This window comes from Eleginops maclovinus, chromosome 10 (genome assembly GCF_036324505.1).
Source record: "Eleginops maclovinus isolate JMC-PN-2008 ecotype Puerto Natales chromosome 10, JC_Emac_rtc_rv5, whole genome shotgun sequence".
NCBI lineage: Eukaryota > Metazoa > Chordata > Actinopteri > Perciformes > Eleginopidae > Eleginops > Eleginops maclovinus.
Window position 1 is genome coordinate 17351223 of NC_086358.1, and position 19422 is coordinate 17370644.

Genomic DNA, 19422 nt, shown 5'->3' on the forward strand with positions numbered 1-19422 from the left:
GAACCTTGAAAGTGTTGTAAGGGGATATGTTGCAAAATTATTATTTCTTTGTTAAATGTCTAAGAATGCTCACATTTGCTTATTAGCGTTGGATATATCTCAAGCAAAAAAGGACGAGCCCGAGAAGTCAGTAAGATTAAATTATGATTGCCATGTTTTGCGGATCTGACAGTGTTGTCATGTCATCATCATTCAAATGTTTACAACCAATGTCTTTATGATTTCCAGAGCACCAAATTGTTTACAACGTTTTTCATAGAGCTCCCCTCCTAATTTAGCTCTCAGAGTGCACCGGATTGATGCACTCAAACTGCACAAAGTTATCTTTGTAAATGCATGATTTGCATCGTCAAAGAGTAATCATGTTGAACCAAAGTCAGTACGATTAATCCTCTAGGAACCAGTAATGCATGTACACATTTGCATTGTAATCTAACCAGGAGTTGGTGAGATATTTCATTATAGGCCAGAGTGATGGAGAGAGAGCCGTCAAATTATTGCATTCATATAGCAGCGCTGCTAACAAGGCTAAAACATGTCCACCATTCTAATCCTTGTTCTGCTTATTAATAGCCATTATGTAAATGGTAATGATCAATCCTCTGACATCATACGCAAGTAATCTGTGGTTTCACGCGGGTCAGCAGGCAACCCTGAGTGGACAAAAGAAGTGAGGGAAGTGCTGTTTTTCCCCAAGAATTTCCTGCCTTGCCTTTTCCTCTGCTCTGCTGAGACAAGCTACTGAGAGGAGGTATTCCTCTGGGCTTGGTGCAGCGAAAGCCAAACTTGGCTCATACGGTGTGTTTGTTTGGAGGGATTAATGAGCGACTTGTCACCCAAATTAGCAGTTTAGGAACTGAGTCTGTACCCTGCTACTCACGTGCCTCCATTGAGTCTGTAGTGGCTTTGGTGTTGTGGGACATTTAGCCTCCAAACAGTGTGAGTGTCATGAATTTCTACCATTGTGTCACAGTTTACATGCGTAAAATGCAACTTGCATCAACTTGGTCACAGTTATTTGGGACTGAAGGATAAGAAATGAGAGGGATGTGGAGTTTGTGCACAAATGTAATAAAATAATATATAATGATATGAACTGCGCAATGTGTGGAAAGCTTAGAAAGCTACTTGGCTTTGACTTTGCCCAGATGCAAACAGTGAGACCTGTTACTACTTTTGAAGGATGCTCTCTGGTCTTTACTAGTCTCAGTTTTTATTTGAGTTCCATTGTTACTGTCACTCATAAATAAAAGTGTGTGTGTAGCCCACATATATTGTTGAATGTATCACTGAACAAGGAAGTACTGTAAAACTATGATTTAATTGAGTTCTCTTATTTTAAATCACCCTTCATACACAAGTTTGCGTTTGTTTGTAACTTACTTGTAAATTTTGCTTAGGAAAAACTTGAATGAAACAGCTAAAGCATCATCAAAGCAAAAAGCCCCTTATCCCGAGCATCAAAAGCCTGGTCATATCTTCTAACAGTGTTTATCTATTTTTCATTCAGATATTTTCCTAATCTAAACCTGTATACTTGGGTACCTGTCCTATTTATCATGCTTTGTGGTTATGGCTGTTTTACCATGTCCTCACCATTCATATTTATACAAACAATGTGTTCATGATCTCATTGTTTACTAGAGCACACAGAGCACACCAGATGGATCCATTGAACTTGAAAAATGTACAAAATGATCTCAAGATTGTCCCAAAATGACAGTGATTATGATTCCTGCTATAATCAAGCAGCTTTAATCAGTACCAACACCTTAACGCCTCATCCTGAAATGTAACTGTTCATCTAAGTTCCTATATGAATTGTTCAGAAGCTGATCTCTGCTTTAGAGGGGGTGTACAGCCGTGACCTATGACATCATCCCAGCATAAGAATATCACAGCTCACACCCACAGGGTAGCAGGATGCCTGGCAGAGGGGAGAGCTAGCTGTGTAGGAGACGAGGTATTTAACACACAGCAGAGAGAGGAAGCAAGAGCAATGTAAGCCCCATAACATACCAATGGAACATCTCATGTGCACCGGTCCATTTGAAAGCCTTAGCAACATGCTACGACATGACATCAATTATCAACACACCGCTCTGTGACCTGTTGCGCTTGTCATTCAACATTTAGCTGTAAAGTCGAAATGTCAACGACTCAGGAAATGTTAAGGAGTGGCAAAAACAACACTTAAGAAATTCATTACTTTTTGTGTTATTTTGCTGGTAATTCATAATTTAGCTTGGATTAAATGCATAGGATCTGGTAAATGAATAAAATAGGTAACGTGAAAACCCTGCAGTAGTTTAGGATTAATAAATATGCTTAAATGAAGTCTGAGTGTGTATCATTTCCAAACATGTGGAAGGATGAGACGGAAGAACACTGTGTCCTTCATCGTTAAGTAATGGCATACATAAATGAAATGATTTGGTAAACAGCTCTTGGTGATCTATCTAAAACGTGTTTTGATTGGATAACAGGACAATCACAAGTTAAAGTCAAGTTTTTAAGGGGCCCTATTATTCTTTTTGGATTACCCCTTTCAGGTAGAGAGGTTTTGGGCATGTAAATGTTCTGCAATGACTAAAATCCCAAAGTTACCTCCAGAGGGAGTTTCTCTCCCACACACTCGCCCTTGTGTCTGAAATGTCAGTAACAGTGTGACATCACTACATAACACCTTTTGCTTCTATTGGCTAGCGCTCTAACATGTTGTACGTAATTTGTTAAGGGGCAGGACATCTCTAAGCGGCTGACCAATCACAACAGAGCCGGCCAGCTAACTAATCAGAGCAGACTGGGCTCTGGTTTCAGACAGAGGGTGAAAAGAGGTGCTGCAGCACAGACAGTATGAGAAACATAAAGAGCTTTCTGAACATTAAAGCATGGAGACATTACAGTAGAGGCACACAACACAGATATGAACCTGAAAAAGAGCAGAATAGGTTTCATTTTAATATCGGTTGTTATTTTCTGGTAAAAATGTAATATATTTTAAGCTGTTTGTTTTCTCATGAAGCCTGTAAAGAAGTCTCTTATTTATAAACCACTTATTCAATCTTTGACTGCATGACATAATATGTCGAAACATCAAACAGTTTCTTAGTGACCTTCCTGATTCTAACCTTAACTAAATCTATAACCAAAGTATTTGGAGCTGTTTGTGATTAAGACATTCCACTGACTCCTTCATATTATAACTTTGAAAACATGAAAGGGATGCATGACACGGCTTTTTGTTCAGACGATACCGATCATCACCTGCTTCTCATGGCCATTACTGATAAACCCGAGGGTAAGAAGTGTAGATGAAAATGTATGATTCAATATTCTATAGCTCTGGCCTCACCAAATCTAAGTGACATAACTATTGCAAATAAAATCAAAACAAAGCACAGTGCAGAGCCTTTTTCAGGCAAAGCTCTTGTGACTCTCTTGAGAGCCGAGCTTGTTCTTCACTAACTCTGCTTATTGGCCGACCATAAAACCAACTTTGAGGTGCATACTGCCAAATACTTTATCGGAGGGCAGAGGCGGCACTAGTTAATGATGATTGAACATTATGAAGTCAAGTAAAGGGGCTCGGTATTAATAGTCGATGAATTATCCACTTTGATTGTCATCATTGGAATAATGCATGATAGTATACATGTCCCATCATCGCATGGTCATTTATTGGCCACACCATATAATTCATACGTCATATCCTGCTTTATATTTTGTTTTTGTTTATATTTTCAGTACATTTTTTGTCCCAAATGTATATTTTTTACTTTCTTTTTAAATGCTATTTCATTTGATTTTATTGTCATTACACTGCCTTGTTTTTATGCTGCAACGAAAAAGATTCCCAAATTGGGATCAATAAATTAATTCTATCTATTCTATTTAATAGTTACAGTTTCAGTTTAGAATAAATGCTTTTACAGAATACAAAATAAAGATCACCGGGTCAAAAAGGGTTTTTGTCCTTCGTTATAATTGTATGGATTTTTTACTTATAGCTTTGGATAACATGATTTCAAAAGACACAGGTTTAGACATTATGGTTTGGGACTTTTCTGCTCTATTGCTTTAACCGCCCTTGGTATCCTATACTGTGTTGCAACCAATTCCTCATCACCTGTATCATCCTAAATCACACTGACTGGAGGCACCCTGTAACTTGAGCGCTAACTTGGACCTGTATTTGAGAAGATAACTCATCATTAATGGTACCCACTCATACCTAACAATAGGTAGTGACAGCAGGACGGAAAAGTGCAAAGATGTGAGTACAGCAGCAAAGCTGAGAGTTACGTGTTCCTGTCGCTACCAAGGATTTAACACAAGCTTAACATCTGTGCATCAACATTTACTCTGGATGCCCACTGTGGAAGAGTAGCTGTTTTTATACAGCATGACCAAAACTTTGATGCAGCGCAGTGTGAAGGTCAGTAGGGGCTAGCAGTAGCTCAGTATGCAACCACTTTGCTCTGACAACTCTCTATCAATGCATCTGTTTGTGCATGTGTGTATTTCAGGCCTAGTGTGTCACCGTTCTAGTTCTGCATGCATGTATTTGAACTGTAGATTAACAACAGAGTGAGAAATGAATCTTCCCTAAGGGATTTATAAAGCATGCCTTCTTCTTCCAGTAGAACTAAAAACACCATTGACTTTGATGTTAACACAAATGTTCCAAATCAGACCCAGTGTGCTACTGCAGCCCCATATGAATGTGTCACTGTCCAAAATTAGACTGCACTGCAGTGGTGGAGTAATGAAGAGCCTGGCAAAAGCTTGAATTAAATTGGGGTTCATTGCAACCATCATAAGCAAATCACTAATTGGTTTACATATATCTGAGGCTTGACTGAAAATGAATGTGGAGGCTTTCAATCTGGCGGGCATTGACTGCAATCCCAATGGTGACACGGTATCCACATAGGGGATCCATAGTGGCATGGAGGTGCAGCTAAAGTACAGTGTGTGCTTCACATGGCAGCTTTGCGCTCCAAATTGTAAGATCTCTATCACATACATGGCGGTCTTTATAATCTCTTTATGACACTGAATGGACCCGCCGTTCGGGAAATGCATTCAAACCATCAAGCTGTAATTATTCAGCAAATTCCCTGAATTTCCCTACGTTAAATGCCCCAGTTAGTGTCAGCAACCACTTGAGGAAGTGTAGTTCTGTCAAATTAAGAATGAGTGTCATTAAGAGTAGTAATTCGTGACTTATGGGATGTGATATATAGTTGATAAGCACCGCAACAGATAATTGACAGATTTATGAATTGGGTTTCTAATCTTTTTGTACCCTAATACGAGCCTTTAATCTGTAATCCTGGTTATAAAGTAGTCTGGCAGTGTGGTGGTGAAACCCACCTCCTCTGTGTGTTTTCTCAGCGCCTTCTCTCGCTCATACTGGGTGACAAGTTGCTCGTTGTCCTCCTTCAACAGCTCCAGCTCCACTTCGTGCTCCTGGTTGACAGCGAACACAGAGTCCAAGTTCTCCAGCACGGCGACCACCAGCGGCATCAGCTCTTTCACTACGTCCTCCCCGTATCTCTCGATAAGCCGTTCGAACTCTCGGTATATCGAACTGGCCAGACCTGAGACCCGCTCGGACATCATGGTGGAGTTCCCCGAGTCGTCCTGATACAGGACTACGTCGTCTAGCTCCATTTTCTTGCCTCCACTTCTTTCCCAGCTAACGTTAATGAGCTAGCCGAAAGCTGGCCAGAGGCTGTCCGTCTTGCTACTTTAGCGCAACAAAACGGTGTTTCTAAAACATAGTTGAGTGTTGTGTACTGTACAGAAGAGACACTGTACTTTATAAACAAAGTCTGTACTCCTTATTCGTCTGGACGGCTGACTTTAATAGCTTGCTAGGCTGGGAGCTAGCAGCACTGAAAAGTATTCACTTGGCTCCTGATTAGTTTCCCTGTCCAACAGATGAGCTCCTGCTGCTGCCTTCACGTGCTGTCGGAAAAATTGAGATGGACGAATTTAAGCGAAATATGAAAGTAATAAATATGACTATTGCAAATACAATGTCAGGTTGTAATTTCTAAGTTTTTACCAGATAAACAGTGATCTGGGTGTGCAATTCTGCAAAAGCCAAAAGTGCATACCAAGACAGCATAAGCACTCCAATGTTGTAAAAGTGTTGAACAACTACAGTAATACAATGTAGCAAATTAGTGCAAGTCATAAATGAACACTACCAGATCATAAATTGATATTGTTGAAACTGAAAGAATAATTTCATCTGTCCTGTTCATTTATAGTTGCTATTGTGTGACGTTTAAGGGGCGGAGAACAAACCCTATCTAACATTGAATATAAAATCTAAACGGCTTATTTGTAACTATGTTCATTTACTGACGTAAGGGTAACGTCAGGTGATGTTTTCTTAATAATGTAATGTTCCCCTTTTGTCATATTTATTTCAAACGCAAATTAATGTCCCTGGTTGACTGGACATTTCCCCTTTCATTTTAAAGTTGCGGTGCGAACCAAGGAGCCTAGTTGTGCAGGCGTGCCATATCTTTTCTTACATATTTCTTTATTTTTTTAAAAAGTAGAAATATGTTGTTGAGCAGACTTTGATATTTTACATTCTGTCAGGACTGGAATTCACCGTGTCCGAGTTCGGAAGTGGGAGCTTCCGAGCATCACTTGAAGAGGTCATGAGTTGTTGACGGGACGTCGCGTTACGTCACATGCTAAACAGAGCTGATGAAGAATAGTCAAAACTGATGATAGTTCTAGTGGTATTCTTTAGAGACATTTCAGAAATATTTACACTCCCTCTCATTGACTTATATGGCTTTCAGTTCAACCACAATTCCCAATGCTGGATTAGGAACTGCTTGTATTTCACCGATTAAAACAACTCAAAGGATGCAAGGGGTGCTTCACAAGAGTTTTAATTTATATCAAGAAGTCCAATTCAATTGAATGTGAAGGGAAATTGTTATGCAGGCATCAGTTGATTAAAACTGTATTATACAATACCTGAAAAACATATGTAGTATCCACGGCAAGTAAACAGGTTCTCAAATAATGTACAATCATTCTACCTCTTACATTGATTATTTTCTGTCGTACATCATGCACTATTGAAACTGCAATGTAGTGAATGCAGAACAGAACTTATTGTAAACACTCACCTCTGTCTTTTTCAGTAAAGCAATTCTGTTGACACATTTTCTGTGATGCATAGGCACTGATCACCCTGATGTTTCGAGACATTAAACACAACACATACCAACCACAGTTACTATACAATGAGGAGGTAATGCTCTAGTCCAGGGTAAAAGTTACCCTTATCCTCACATCCCAGATCAGACTGCTCTCCAAAGATTTGGAAGACAGCATGTGACTCTTACAGTTGCCCTGGAGGAGTCCTACTACTAACACAAACATAAAATGTAGGACAGACATTACATTAAAACTGCAGCACTGGCAAATATTGTACACAACGCACATTCAAAGATCATGGCATAAAGTAGCTCAAAGAAAAACTCATATATTTGAAATAAAACAAATGGAAATAAACAATTAAAAGTGCAATTCAACAAAGTACTTGTTCGTTCATGAAGCTCACAGCAGGTCAACCCCTATGGTTTTAAGTATTCCGTTACCATAACAATCCATTTTTCAAATGTCTTTTGGAGAAAAGGGGGCTTCAAAAACAAGCCTGCAGACAAGATGCAACTGAAAAGCAAGAAAGTATTTGAAGCATGGAAGAAAACATAAAAAACTGAAGTGGGTTTAAAGTATTGTAAAGTCTGGGAGCTCAGTCTCTATGTCACGTTTCACACAGTGTTCTGATTGGTGTTGTTTAAAGACGACGGGCACAGGGAGAAGGGCCTGTCCCGGGTCAGACTGTTGAGTGCTCGGAGCATGGCATCGGGCATGTGATCTGACAGCATCCTGGGACTGATCAAAATACTCCTAAATGACATTTCATGGGACCAGTCTGCATGGTACCGGACCTGGGAAAAACAGGATCTGAGGAAAAAGAGAGAGACAAGAATTTAAGAGGCAAATCAAAACACATATTTTGCATTGCAAAGAGTCTTGGGCATCGTTCCACCCAACACTGATACACTTCTGGTAGTGAGGTAGTGCAGTATGTTAATTTAGAGTGATTGTATTGTCCATGAGTTATCATATCTTACAAAATGATGGTCTACTTAATTTGAAGAAATGAAATATGCTAAGGACTCAGCAGAAGAAAATAAGTTATGTGTTGATGCGTGTACTGAAAGCAGCGTAATTAATCATTTACAGCTGTAATAATTTATACCCTTTATAGAGCCAGCTTGTAAATTAAGTAAGGGATCATGTGCAGCGAGGCGGTCATTATTGAAAAAAGAACACCTGACAGGGTGGTCATGGAGCTTGATCAGCCTAAAGGGTGTTCTTTTTCCAATAATGATCGCCTCAGTGCACATTATCACACTTCACATATTAAATGGCCTCACACCAAATAAACAAACAACTTGAATCACAATATTGAGTTAAATTGTTTTAGTTGACTTTAAATGATCGTACTACTTCGGCTCAGAAAAATAACCTGTTCTACGGTGCAACAACGGCTGGAACTGAAGCTGTTATGCCTAGCAGCGGTGTGTTATCGAGTATAAATAACCTCTAACATGACTGAATTGACCAATTAGAATCAAGTATTCAACTAATATGTGTAGTAAAAGGTATTTAAGCTTTCAATATTCCGGATCACCACAAGTGAACACCCAAACATGTATTACTATTTATTAGCTGTACAGAGTGCTGCGTGATATAAAACCTGCAATAAGTTGGTATTATTGCACTATTACCCAAAGTCATAGGCTTTTAAAAAAGATGTTGGTAAGATTCCTTGCAAAACAAACTGGTATTCACAAACTTAGGAGATGTTGACGTTTTGATCTACGATAAATACCCCATTTTTTAAAGTTCATCATGACTTAAAAAGGGGAGATTATTTTTTAAATGGCAATATTATACTCATCAACATCAAAAAACGCTTGATTATCATAAGGGTGTGTTTGCCAAAGAACTTATTTTCAACGTCTTTTCCAAAATATTATAGAAAAATCCTATGTGCTTTTTCTAAAGGGAACCAGTTTGAAGCTAACTTTAGTGGTTGACCTACGAACATGTCATCCCGGCACCACTCTGCTGAGGTTAGATCTGGGGAAGTTAAAATACTTCTAGACAAACCTCCGTGACGGCCCATCTTCTGTAATGTGCAGAATGCGTCCAGGCAGGAAGAGAGGTAAGTGGGTAGCAGTATGAGCAGGTGACTCATCTGACGCCAGGCTCTGATAGGATGATGAGTGGTGAATCATCAGTGACTCCTCCCCCAACAGTGGCTGGCTGAGCTCCTCCTCCCTCCTGTTGTCCATCTCTGTAGGGAAGTCATCTGGGTCTCCTCCGAAGACCTCGTACCAACACCCCTGCAGCAGGATGCGGTACTGAAACACACACAGGAACTATTTTAAAAGACTGACGTGACCTAAGAGACATTCAGCGCTCAATTCAGGGCTTTGAATGGTTCTTACCTTGGGCTTATTGCAGTTTGAAACTATTTTAAGAATCTTTCTCTTCAGATCCTGCATATTGGGAAGGCTCAATCTGTACAAAAAGAACAATAATTTAAAAATGGTGTGAAAGAGGCATATGAATTCTTGATTAACTCCCGAGAATCACAGACAATTGGGCCTCATTTATAAATGTGCTGTACGCCACTTTTTAAGCGATTTATAAAAAACAAACTTGAGGAGAAATGTGCGGTCCTCCACGGACACTCTGACCCATGCGTACGCACAAAAAAGAGACCGTTGGCAGAAGGAAGAATGAAGAGAAACATGTGAAAATATACCATCGAAATATTACCTGTCATCTATCATATATGAAGAATTAATTTGCAAAAATGGACAAACGCCTATTTCAGACTCCGGAGTGCACACAAAAACACAACTTTGAGAAATAAATAAATACTAATATGTTATTGAAACCCCCTATTTAATATGTTCTCATACATGTATTGAAATGTATTCTCATGATGCGGTAAACAGAAAGACAGAACTACGTTTAAACCTACCCCCGTTTTGGTTACGAGTGCATGGTTTTACTATATACAGTAACAATGTTTGAAAATGTGTTTAAATTGTTAAGCATTTTAGAACTTTGTTTATTTGCTTTAACTGAGTTGCTTCTGGGGGGGGTGAGACGCTGCGCACAGCTGATCAACAGCCGGAACACAAACCACCAGATAAACAGAAATCTCTTTTGTAAACAAAGTCCCAGCTGTTTGTACATGTGCAAACCCAGCTAGATTGTACTTGGTTTAATATCATTTCTGAAAAGGAAAGAAGAGTTACATTTGAGTGCCAGACGCACAGGTGTAACCCCCCTCTCCCTCCCAGTCATGACTCCGTAGGGATTCCCCGATCATTTCTGACAGCTTCTCAAGGGAGTGCGGGGTCCCCTGCCCCTAGCCTGTGGCACACACACACTCTTCCTGTGTGAGGCTGTGTGTATATTGCCATTAACTTTTTCGGACTGCATATTTATTTATTTTGTTGACGATCTGACTTTCTGAGGCAGCAGCGTTCACAGAGAGCTCCACATGGTGCAGCTCTTCGTTATCTTCAAACTGCGTCCACCAAACAATATGATTAACTTGTCTGCACCCCCCCAATAAGAACCAAAATCGAACTCGGTTTTTTTAGCTGTTCTGTCGGCATTTCCTGCGATTGTCATCAGGCAGTCAGTCTGAATGAATATTCATACGGGGCGTTTCTTTGACTATTTGTAGGCAATTATGGGCGTTACGTGAAGTCCGCAAAAGCTGCGCCGCATTTCAAATTGATTGTGATTTATAAAGGGAAACCGGCGTAGGACGTGCGTGCGCAGGGTTTTATAAATCAGAATATTTTTTGCGTATTTACTTCGTTTGTACGTACGTACACCATCTTTTCACGCTACCCCTACGCAAAGCTTTATAAATGAGGCCCCTGGACTTTCCACCAGTAAAATATAAATCAGTTCCTCCTTAAGTCCAAGGGAAAGTTTCAAATTTTAAGTAATTCCCTCCAGGCGTTTCTGAGAACTGGCAGATGGACACAGAGACATACAACTAAAAACATAATGAAATAAACATTTAAATAAGGAGTGTGTGAGTTGCTCTGTGACTATAATTACAGGGCAGCGCCAAATATAGAGGCTCTGTAACATAGTACTGGAATAGTCATCACCACACATTCACATTGGCTTTTGGAATGATTCTGCAGTGCTGCTAACACGCAAACATGTCATGTATTTACCTCCAGGGATCCACTGGAAATAAGGTCAATATATACAAAACTGCTACAACGATCTAACCAGCATCAATGTATATGTTTTATAAATTGCAAATGTGGTTAAACAATATGTTCTTAAGGTTAAGAAGTAGAAAATAGCCATTAGTCACCTGGGAACCAGATCCTTTCCCAGCACAACAGACACCACAAAGTCCTTGGAGTAATCAGCTAAGGCTTTGCTGCATAACAGAAAACACAGAGCAGAAAACGGAGTTAGATTAGTCACACTTTTAAAAGCAGAGATTGTTCTCTACGTGAAAAAAGACTTATTTAAAATCAGACCAGTCAAACCAAAGTTAAACAACAAGGACTGAAATTTCCCTGAAAACTTCCAATTTATTTTTCTTTATCTAAAGAATACATGTCAATGGAAAAAAAGACATCTTAATCTCCTGTCCTGTGGCCGTTTACAAGATTTCCTAACTGTAATGACTCAGAATTGAGTAACCATTCAAAGCCAGGGGGACCAGCCCAGTTTTATGGGCTGTCAGCTGTTTGTCAAACTGTTGCTGCCATGGTTACTGAATAGTGTTCCTTACCTCAGGAGGCCCCCTGGTGGAGAGAAGGAGTAGCACTGCAGGGTGGGGAAGGAATTGCGCAAGAGGATAGCCAGCAGTGACGCTGTGCCAGCACCCAGACTGTGACCAGTGATGACCAGTTTGTATTCCTAAAAGCACAGTCACACGGAAACACAGAGGATTATTCATGATCTATTATGTCTGAAAAGTTCATAGGTTCTCCCTCTGAACCGGTCCCAAAGATCAAATCTGATTCCTTCCAATTAGGAATTAAGGAGATATAATGATGCATTCAGCGGCTGGAATGTAGTTTCCAACCTCAGTTCCCCTTCTTACCGGTGCTATGGAGAAGGCCTGGTTCAGGATGCCATCATTGACCAGCTTCTTGTAGATGTAGCCTGCCGCTTGACACATTCCCTGCAGGGGACAGAGCGGCATTAATCTCTACTGAAGTGAATCAATGAAACCTGTATTGCTCCTAGGACACATTGCTTTGCAAAACAGTATGAAATGATATAAGAAAATAAAATGAACCACCATGCATGACAACATAAGAAAAATCCAAATAAAAAATTCAGTCTGGATTAATACCCTGAATCAGAATCAGGATACCTTTATTCGTCCAGCAGAGGGGACATTTTCATTTGTTCATTTGTACAGCAGACAGAGCCAAAGACAGCTTATGAATGAAGTTCTTATCATTAATGCTAGCATAGTTCTTTCCATATCTTTCCAAAAAGCTGAATCGTTGTTGAGTCTTGGCAAACCTAGCAATGGTGATAGCATTACATCTCAGTTTGCTTTAAACAACAGTGCCCACTAGTTTAAAATGTTGCCGTACACTTCCATGACTCCTTACAAGATCCACTTGATAAAGAAACAGATTGGATTCCTAGGTATGTTATTGTGTATATATCATTACTTGATTTGGAACCAAATGTACATGCTCTGTATCACTTCCTTTGTAAAAAAACCTGTGAAAATCAATAAAGATATTTACAAAAAAATTAAAATGTTGTCGTACATAATTAACGGGAACAGAGGAGTTACTGCTAAAACCAATTACTATTTCTTACTTGTTTTTTTATGATTCAAATCTATTGCCAGTTATCCAAGCACCAGAACCAAGAGTGTGTGATATCAACTCTTTGTCAGTGTCTGTTTAAAACACATCTTGCACATTAAAAGCTGGTACTGAGAACAGATGGAGAGTGGTTTAAATGTCATTCACCTTGTGAGCGTAGCAGGCTCCCAGCACTCCCTCTATAGGCAGGTTCTCACATTCAGCAGACAGGTCTGTCAGCACATCCTGCAGGACAGACATGGAGGGAAATTAGCAAGATATCTGTCTCAGACCTTATGTCAAAGGCATAATTCAAAGTCAATATGTGGATGGACTCAATTTAAATGTAATAACAAATGTTTAAGTCTCAGACGAACACAAGCAGAAAGACTATAACATTCCCCAATCAAATCAATAATTACTTTTACTGTTATGGAGTGGAGACATGTGTTAACACTCTCATGCATTACTAACTTACCACCTGGAGGGTTTTTTTTATCTATATGCCCTATTTTTAGATGAACGATTACATCCAATCAGAAATAGACAACTATCACCTATATTAATCTGTGGCCTTTAACCCAGCTCTGTCACTTACAGTACCATCTGTTCAAATGGGGAAGTGATTCTGACATTAATGGGAAATGGGAGGGTAACAGCATTAGTTGTACAGACAGACTGTAAACTAAGACTAAACTTTAATGCAACTTTATTCACATACACACACGGACATGTCCAATTTATATATTAGGTATACATTTTTTATCCGTAATAACAAATTGAAAGGAGAACGTGAAAACCAAACATCTACCACACTATGTTTGAAACACAACAATAAAAAATAACAATATAATATATTAGCAAGAACTTGAAACACAAATGATTTTCTTTTATCTTCAATTTATCAAACAAAGTAGTATTTGGGCGTCCAAACTCACCTTCAGCGACAGTGTTCCCCGGACAGCCACCAGAACAGCCTCTCTCTTATGATCCAGAGCCACATAGAACGGGATCTCAAAGATCTGCAATGAAAGGATTTCAAATGACGCTTTACATCGCTGAGACTGTTGGATAGGAGTGGATGACCTTAAAAGAATCCAACTGAGGGAAACTATGAATGCAGATGTGTTTGGCTGACAGGGGAACATGGGAAATACCTACCTGGTTGTGGAAGCTGACGTAGATGAAGTCTCTGTACTGTAGACCTGTGCTCTGCAGGATGGAGGAAAAGTGGCAGCCGAGGTGGTCTCCTCCAACGATGTCATACTCGACCGCACGGCTTCTACAGCTGATCACACACACACACACACACACACACACACACACACACACACACACACACACACACACACACACACACACACACACACACACACACACACACACACACACACACACACACACACACACACACACACACACACACACACACACACACCACTTTTAATTTCAATGTGATCAATAAATGTAGTTTTCCTCTGACTCTGAAATGTAGATTTCTACATCTGGGACAATATTAGGTGTCACTTAACCTTTTTGGAGCAGAGAATGCTTATTTGTGAATTATTTTGCAGAAATGTAATAGTAAAATGACAACTATATTTTCATTGGTGTATAATCACCTGGTGTGTTTTCATTAGCTTCTGCTTTGGTGGAGGAAAGCAGCATGATACATTTAGGCGAGGCAGTCATAGAATACAAACATTGGTAACAATAGACAAGATTTTCTTTTAATGTTTAATATTTAAACTTTGAGCCGGATTCTGCAATGGTATTTAAACCTGAAGTTACGTAGCTCTCTAAGCTGAGGAGAAAACAAGGGTGAACAGGAAGCTAATCGTTTTTGTGCAACAACCCCAATGATCAGTGCTGGAAATCCTTCAGCGATATTACAAGAAGCTACACGCAATAAAGGAGTAATCACATTTATTTTATATGCCCATTTTTTTTAAAACAATGAAACATCACAATGGTAAAATATAGTGATACCTGATTTGTTGAAGTGTTATCTGTCTTCTATCTGCTTGAAGCCATGAGGACACAACATTAAAATCATTCCTTTGAATCTACATCAGGGGCGGGCTTTCTTCATTTTCTTATTCTTCTTCTTTTTGCACAGGCATGTTAGTACAGTAGCCCGGAGAGGACAAACCAAACTCTGAGACTAAATGATTGACGGCTAGGTGAAAATAACTGCTACACACATGTCCTTTAACCTAACCTGGCTACCTCTCTGACGTGTCAGAGGTCCCACTGACTCTGATAAGTATAGTCATTTGTGTATTTATTTCAACAAGGAACATGCAGATAAATACATTAATCTCAGAAAAGAGGAGATATAATTTAGTCTACACATCTCACCAGTCTCCACTCAGTTTGCAGGGCCCGGTGAGGGGGTTGGAGTAGATGTACAGGGGCCAGCCATAGGCAGCAGCAGCAAACTGCATACAGTGAGCTGCTTTCTCCAGCTCCGTCTCCAAATCCTCTCCCTATGAAGGATAAAAGATAGTCAACAAACAAGGACATTATTAAAAGAGACTTGCACAATAAAACACTAATGATTTCCGACTCCTTGTGCTGCTGTATCTACATGACGGTCAGACATACAATGGGAGACGAGGGGCTGTGATCCACCACAATGTCGGGGTCTCTGCTCTGCTCCATCTTATCCTGCTCCTGGTGCAGCAGAGCCAAACCAGCAGCGATGTCACTGGGGACCAGGTCTGTGTCCTGACACACACACACACACACACACACACACACACACACACACACACACACACACACACACACACACACACACACACACACATAGAAATGATCTCACTATTGGTTCTGTAGCACCATCACACCACTACACAGTGTCTGTATTTAACAACCCATCGCTTTAGTCTTTCTTGTTGTATTCTGATGCAGTTTGCCTCTAACCCACTAAGCTCCACGGGCCCCACTCATAAAGCTCCTAGTAAAAAAAGTTGCTCCAAATGATTCAATGTTTCGAAAATGATTAGTATTACCAGGTTATTTAGGGATGTTCCCTGAGAGTTAAGACAAAATCCTAGTAAAGGTATTCACAAAGCATCTTAAGAGAGCTCCTAAGGTTAATAACTATAAGGAGTAGGGAGGAGGACTTTGAAGAGGCTTAAGAGGCTTGTTTTCTGGTTTATGGGATATTTACGACCAATGACGCTAGCTATAAAGATGGGTCACCAAACACAGAATTGATGAAAAGCTGAGCAGTTTCTCTGCAGCTAATGAAGTACTATAATCACCAGCATTGTAAATATACTTAGGACAAATATAACCGTCAGCATTTGAATAAGCTACTCTATGGTGTTTTCAAAGAAAAGTGATGTATTCAAAAGTATTTCTTAAATAGAAAGCAAATTCTATAAATAAACCTTTCAATTTCAGTTTCTATTCTGTTCCAATCATCACTAATTGTGCTTTTTTAATGAATCAATCCCAGTGTTATAAAATAATGTGTTCATACCTAGCAAAGGGGTCACACCTCCTCACTCAGATAAACATATCTGTCCTTTCTTTCCTCAGAGAACTCAATATGTTTTCCCAGAGTTAAACAACAGCACAGACAAGAGTGAGAAGTGTTTTCTTACAGAGAAGAATCCCCCGACGAGCTGAGCGATGCTGGAGAACGCCGCCCGGTGGCTCTCATCCTGTGGCAGGCAGCAGCACAGGAGCCGCAGCCGGCTCTCCCACACCTTGACGGCCAGGGAGCGAGCTGTGGACAGGAACTGCGTGCCCTCGTTGCTCTGCTGGTCTCTGACTCCCAGCGGCTCCATGGTCGAGGGCTGACGACGGGGGTCTCCCAGCGGGTCAAACACAAACACAACGCCCAACCCGGTGAACAGCAGGATGATCCAGCTGTGACACAGAAAACAATGTATGTTATCACTTTTTTTTTGACTGCTATACATATTAAAAAGGGGCCCTGTTATGCTTTTTGGGGGTTTTCCCTTTCCTGTAGTGTCATATAGGTTTTAGTGCATGTAAATGGTCTGCAAAAGCAGTGTTCCCTCCAGGGGGAGTTTCTCTCCCACACACTCCCCCCTGCATGACACGCCTCCATTGTACTCCTATGTTTACTTCTGTAACATAGTAATATCAGTGTGTAACACTTGTGTTTCTATTGGCTAGCGCTCTAATATATTGTAAATGATAGGCTAAGGGGCGGGACATCTTTAAGCAGTTGACCAATCACAACAGAGCCAGCATGCTAACCACTCACAGCAGACTGGGCACTCATTTTAGAGTATATTCAGACAAAGCATATCCAAAATCATAATGGTTGAAACAAAATATTCTAGCAATTGTTAGAGCTATTAATTGTTTTGTATTATTTAATAGTTAAACACTTTTACTCTTGCTGTTTTGTATATAATAATTTTATCATTATTTTGGTTAATTTGAACCATGTTGTGATTTTATTTTGAAGGAAGCTTCAGCAAGACACAGGGCAAGCAAGGAGGGAAAGCCATTTAATATTGTACTTTTAGATTGTTGAAAAGACAATAAACTGCAAAACTAAGTTCTTGCCTTACCTGGTGCCTCAGTGGCAGTTAGATTTTTTAAGTTTGTTTTTTGTTTGATTTGTTTTTAGAATGAAGACAAATCACCACTACATCAAATTGAAAGAATCCTGAAAGATGCTGAATCAAAACACCTCTGAAATGATAACCCTAAACCACCTACCTGGCTATCACTGCTGTGATGACAGCCCCCACTGTGGCTGGATCGCAGCCTTTGCTGTTTTCGGACACCCACATGGCTCCCAGACACGCCCACACCAGCTCAGGGAGGTACAGGATCGCTCGCAGGTAAATCAGTGCAGGGATGGAGCGCCGTGGGCCAGGGTTTGTAATGGTTCCTTAGAAAACAATCATAGATATCTGTGTTATTAACAAAAGGATATGCATCTGGACTTTGAACATGTGGAGGAAGATTTTGATGATGCAAAGAATGACGGTAAACTAATAATTTGTCCCATTAAGGTTTCATCAGAGTGCCCTGAAGCAAGAGGCAGAGGTGGCTCCTTCCTTTATTTCAACAGTTTTCTGACAGTTAAACCTTTTGCAAGTCTATATCCGTTTAATATCAAGGATGGCACTTGTGTCAATATGTGGACTAAAAGGAATGACACTTCTCACATTCTTTCCCATCCGTTTCCTATACCTTTTCGGTGTGTAGCCAGAAACTGTGTTACAGAATAACCAGTTTTTAAATCTCAATTCTGCTGAATTCAAAACTATTTGAAAGCATTGTGTTGCTGGGATTTATGTGGAACTTGTTGCTGATCTATATAGTGTAAGCTCATTGACTTTTAAGGTAGAAAATAAATACAAATTGATTTACCTTGGGCACTGACGTAAACAGTAGCACATAGTGAAAGGATGATGAGTGCCAGCACAACCAGCAGTCCAACCAGATAGGTGTGCAGGACTCCTCCACCGTTACAATCAAGGTTACCCTTGTGATAGGTGAACAGGATCATGGTGCCAATCCACCTAAGGAGGAAAGGGCAGCAGAGAATGACAAGAGCAGGCTCAGTGCATAGTATTATGATGTCTGACTAGTAAGACGTCAGGAGGGGAAACAACTTACCAAATTGCACGGACGAACATCTCAAAGGATCCGGGGAAAACTAGGTCATCGCTGGCGATCCCCCACCGCCGACCAAACACCACCATTCCAGGCATTTTGCAGCTATACAAGGCCAAATATCTCACTGATGTTAACTGACGTTTTAGCCACTATAGAGTGGGTATGAACCTCTTGAGCAATGCAAACTCCAAGTCACGCATGACACAAGGTGATCAACAAGCGTTGCCCTTTGTTGTCACATCCTAACGTGACTTTCCCATGTTGCTTAACAGCCAAAATGACAGCTATCCGTCAAACGTTGTTAGCTCGCTAGAAGCTAACGTTAAGATGATTATTTGAGCAGATGCAGGTGTCTGCTAACGTTACAAAATGTATCCTGAATTAACGTCTACTGTAAAATGTTGACGTCAGATACTGTATTGCGTTTTGCGACCTTACAACATATAGCTTTAATGACAATAGATAAGGCTGCTAATGCGGTTAACGACAGCTAGCAGAATCGTTATCTTTGCGTTACGGGTTAGCTATCGTGCGCGTTAGCTAAAAATACTCTAAAGCTTTTCCTTGAAAATAATAGCAAGCGTAATCCTGAATGGCAAACACTACCATTATTCAGCAAGTAATATATCAAGATATTGCTTTATAACTAACCTTCGCAACTAACCACAGAATGTGAAGTAAACCTATCTAAATGTAGAAAGGTGGTTTGTTTTGAAAACGAATACAAGCCATGTCCGTCCGCTGGTGTTACCCTATTCCCACAGAGGCCACCGCACAATAGTTCCGGGATTTTTTCCTCCTAATATTTAAAGCAGGAGAGAGTTTATACTTAAATTGAGTTCGACAG

The 19422-nt window shown here is 40.2% G+C and overlaps 2 protein-coding genes across 8 annotated transcripts in view; both read right to left on the reverse strand.

Moving 5' to 3' along the window:
- spag9b (sperm associated antigen 9b) overlaps positions 1–6232 on the reverse strand; it is a 41479-nt gene extending 35247 nt beyond the window's left edge. For 5 of the 7 annotated variants that reach the window (XM_063892772.1, XM_063892770.1, XM_063892774.1 and 2 more), the window contains exon 1: positions 5380–6226. In XM_063892772.1, the coding sequence (XP_063748842.1) occupies positions 5380–5679 (300 nt within the window). In that variant the 5' untranslated portion in view covers positions 5680–6226. Of the gene's footprint in view, positions 1–5379 lie in introns of all 7 variants that reach the window. The other 2 variants (XM_063892769.1, XM_063892768.1) reach the window with 2 other exon arrangements.
- A 678-nt stretch (positions 6233–6910) lies between these two features.
- Positions 6911–19344, reverse strand: daglb (diacylglycerol lipase, beta). Its single transcript, XM_063893530.1, has 15 exons — positions 18576–19344; positions 18327–18478; positions 17667–17841; positions 16571–16838; positions 15561–15683; positions 15315–15442; positions 14115–14241; positions 13892–13975; positions 13122–13199; positions 12227–12307; positions 11912–12039; positions 11483–11551; positions 9570–9642; positions 9229–9482; positions 6911–8013 (listed from the first exon to the last, which is right to left on the reverse strand). Exons 1-15 carry the CDS (start codon positions 18668–18670, stop codon positions 7818–7820), a joined length of 2031 nt encoding a protein of 676 aa, XP_063749600.1. The 5' UTR covers positions 18671–19344; the 3' UTR covers positions 6911–7817.
- Between the last annotated feature and the right edge of the window lie 78 nt (positions 19345–19422).

What these genes read in the sequence shown, in the direction of transcription:
- daglb (XM_063893530.1), bottom strand. Translation starts at nt 18,670, where the DNA reads ATGCCTGGAATGGTGGTGTTTGGTCGGCGGTGGGGGATCGCCAGCGAT. An exon ending in ATGTTCGTCCGTGCAATTTG is followed by an intron (nt 18,479 to 18,575) that starts GTAAGTTGTTTC and finishes TTTCCTCCTTAG; the next exon opens with GTGGATTGGCACCATGATCC. An exon ending in TGTTTACGTCAGTGCCCAAG is followed by an intron (nt 17,842 to 18,326) that starts GTAAATCAATTT and finishes TTGTTTTCTAAG; the next exon opens with GAACCATTACAAACCCTGGC.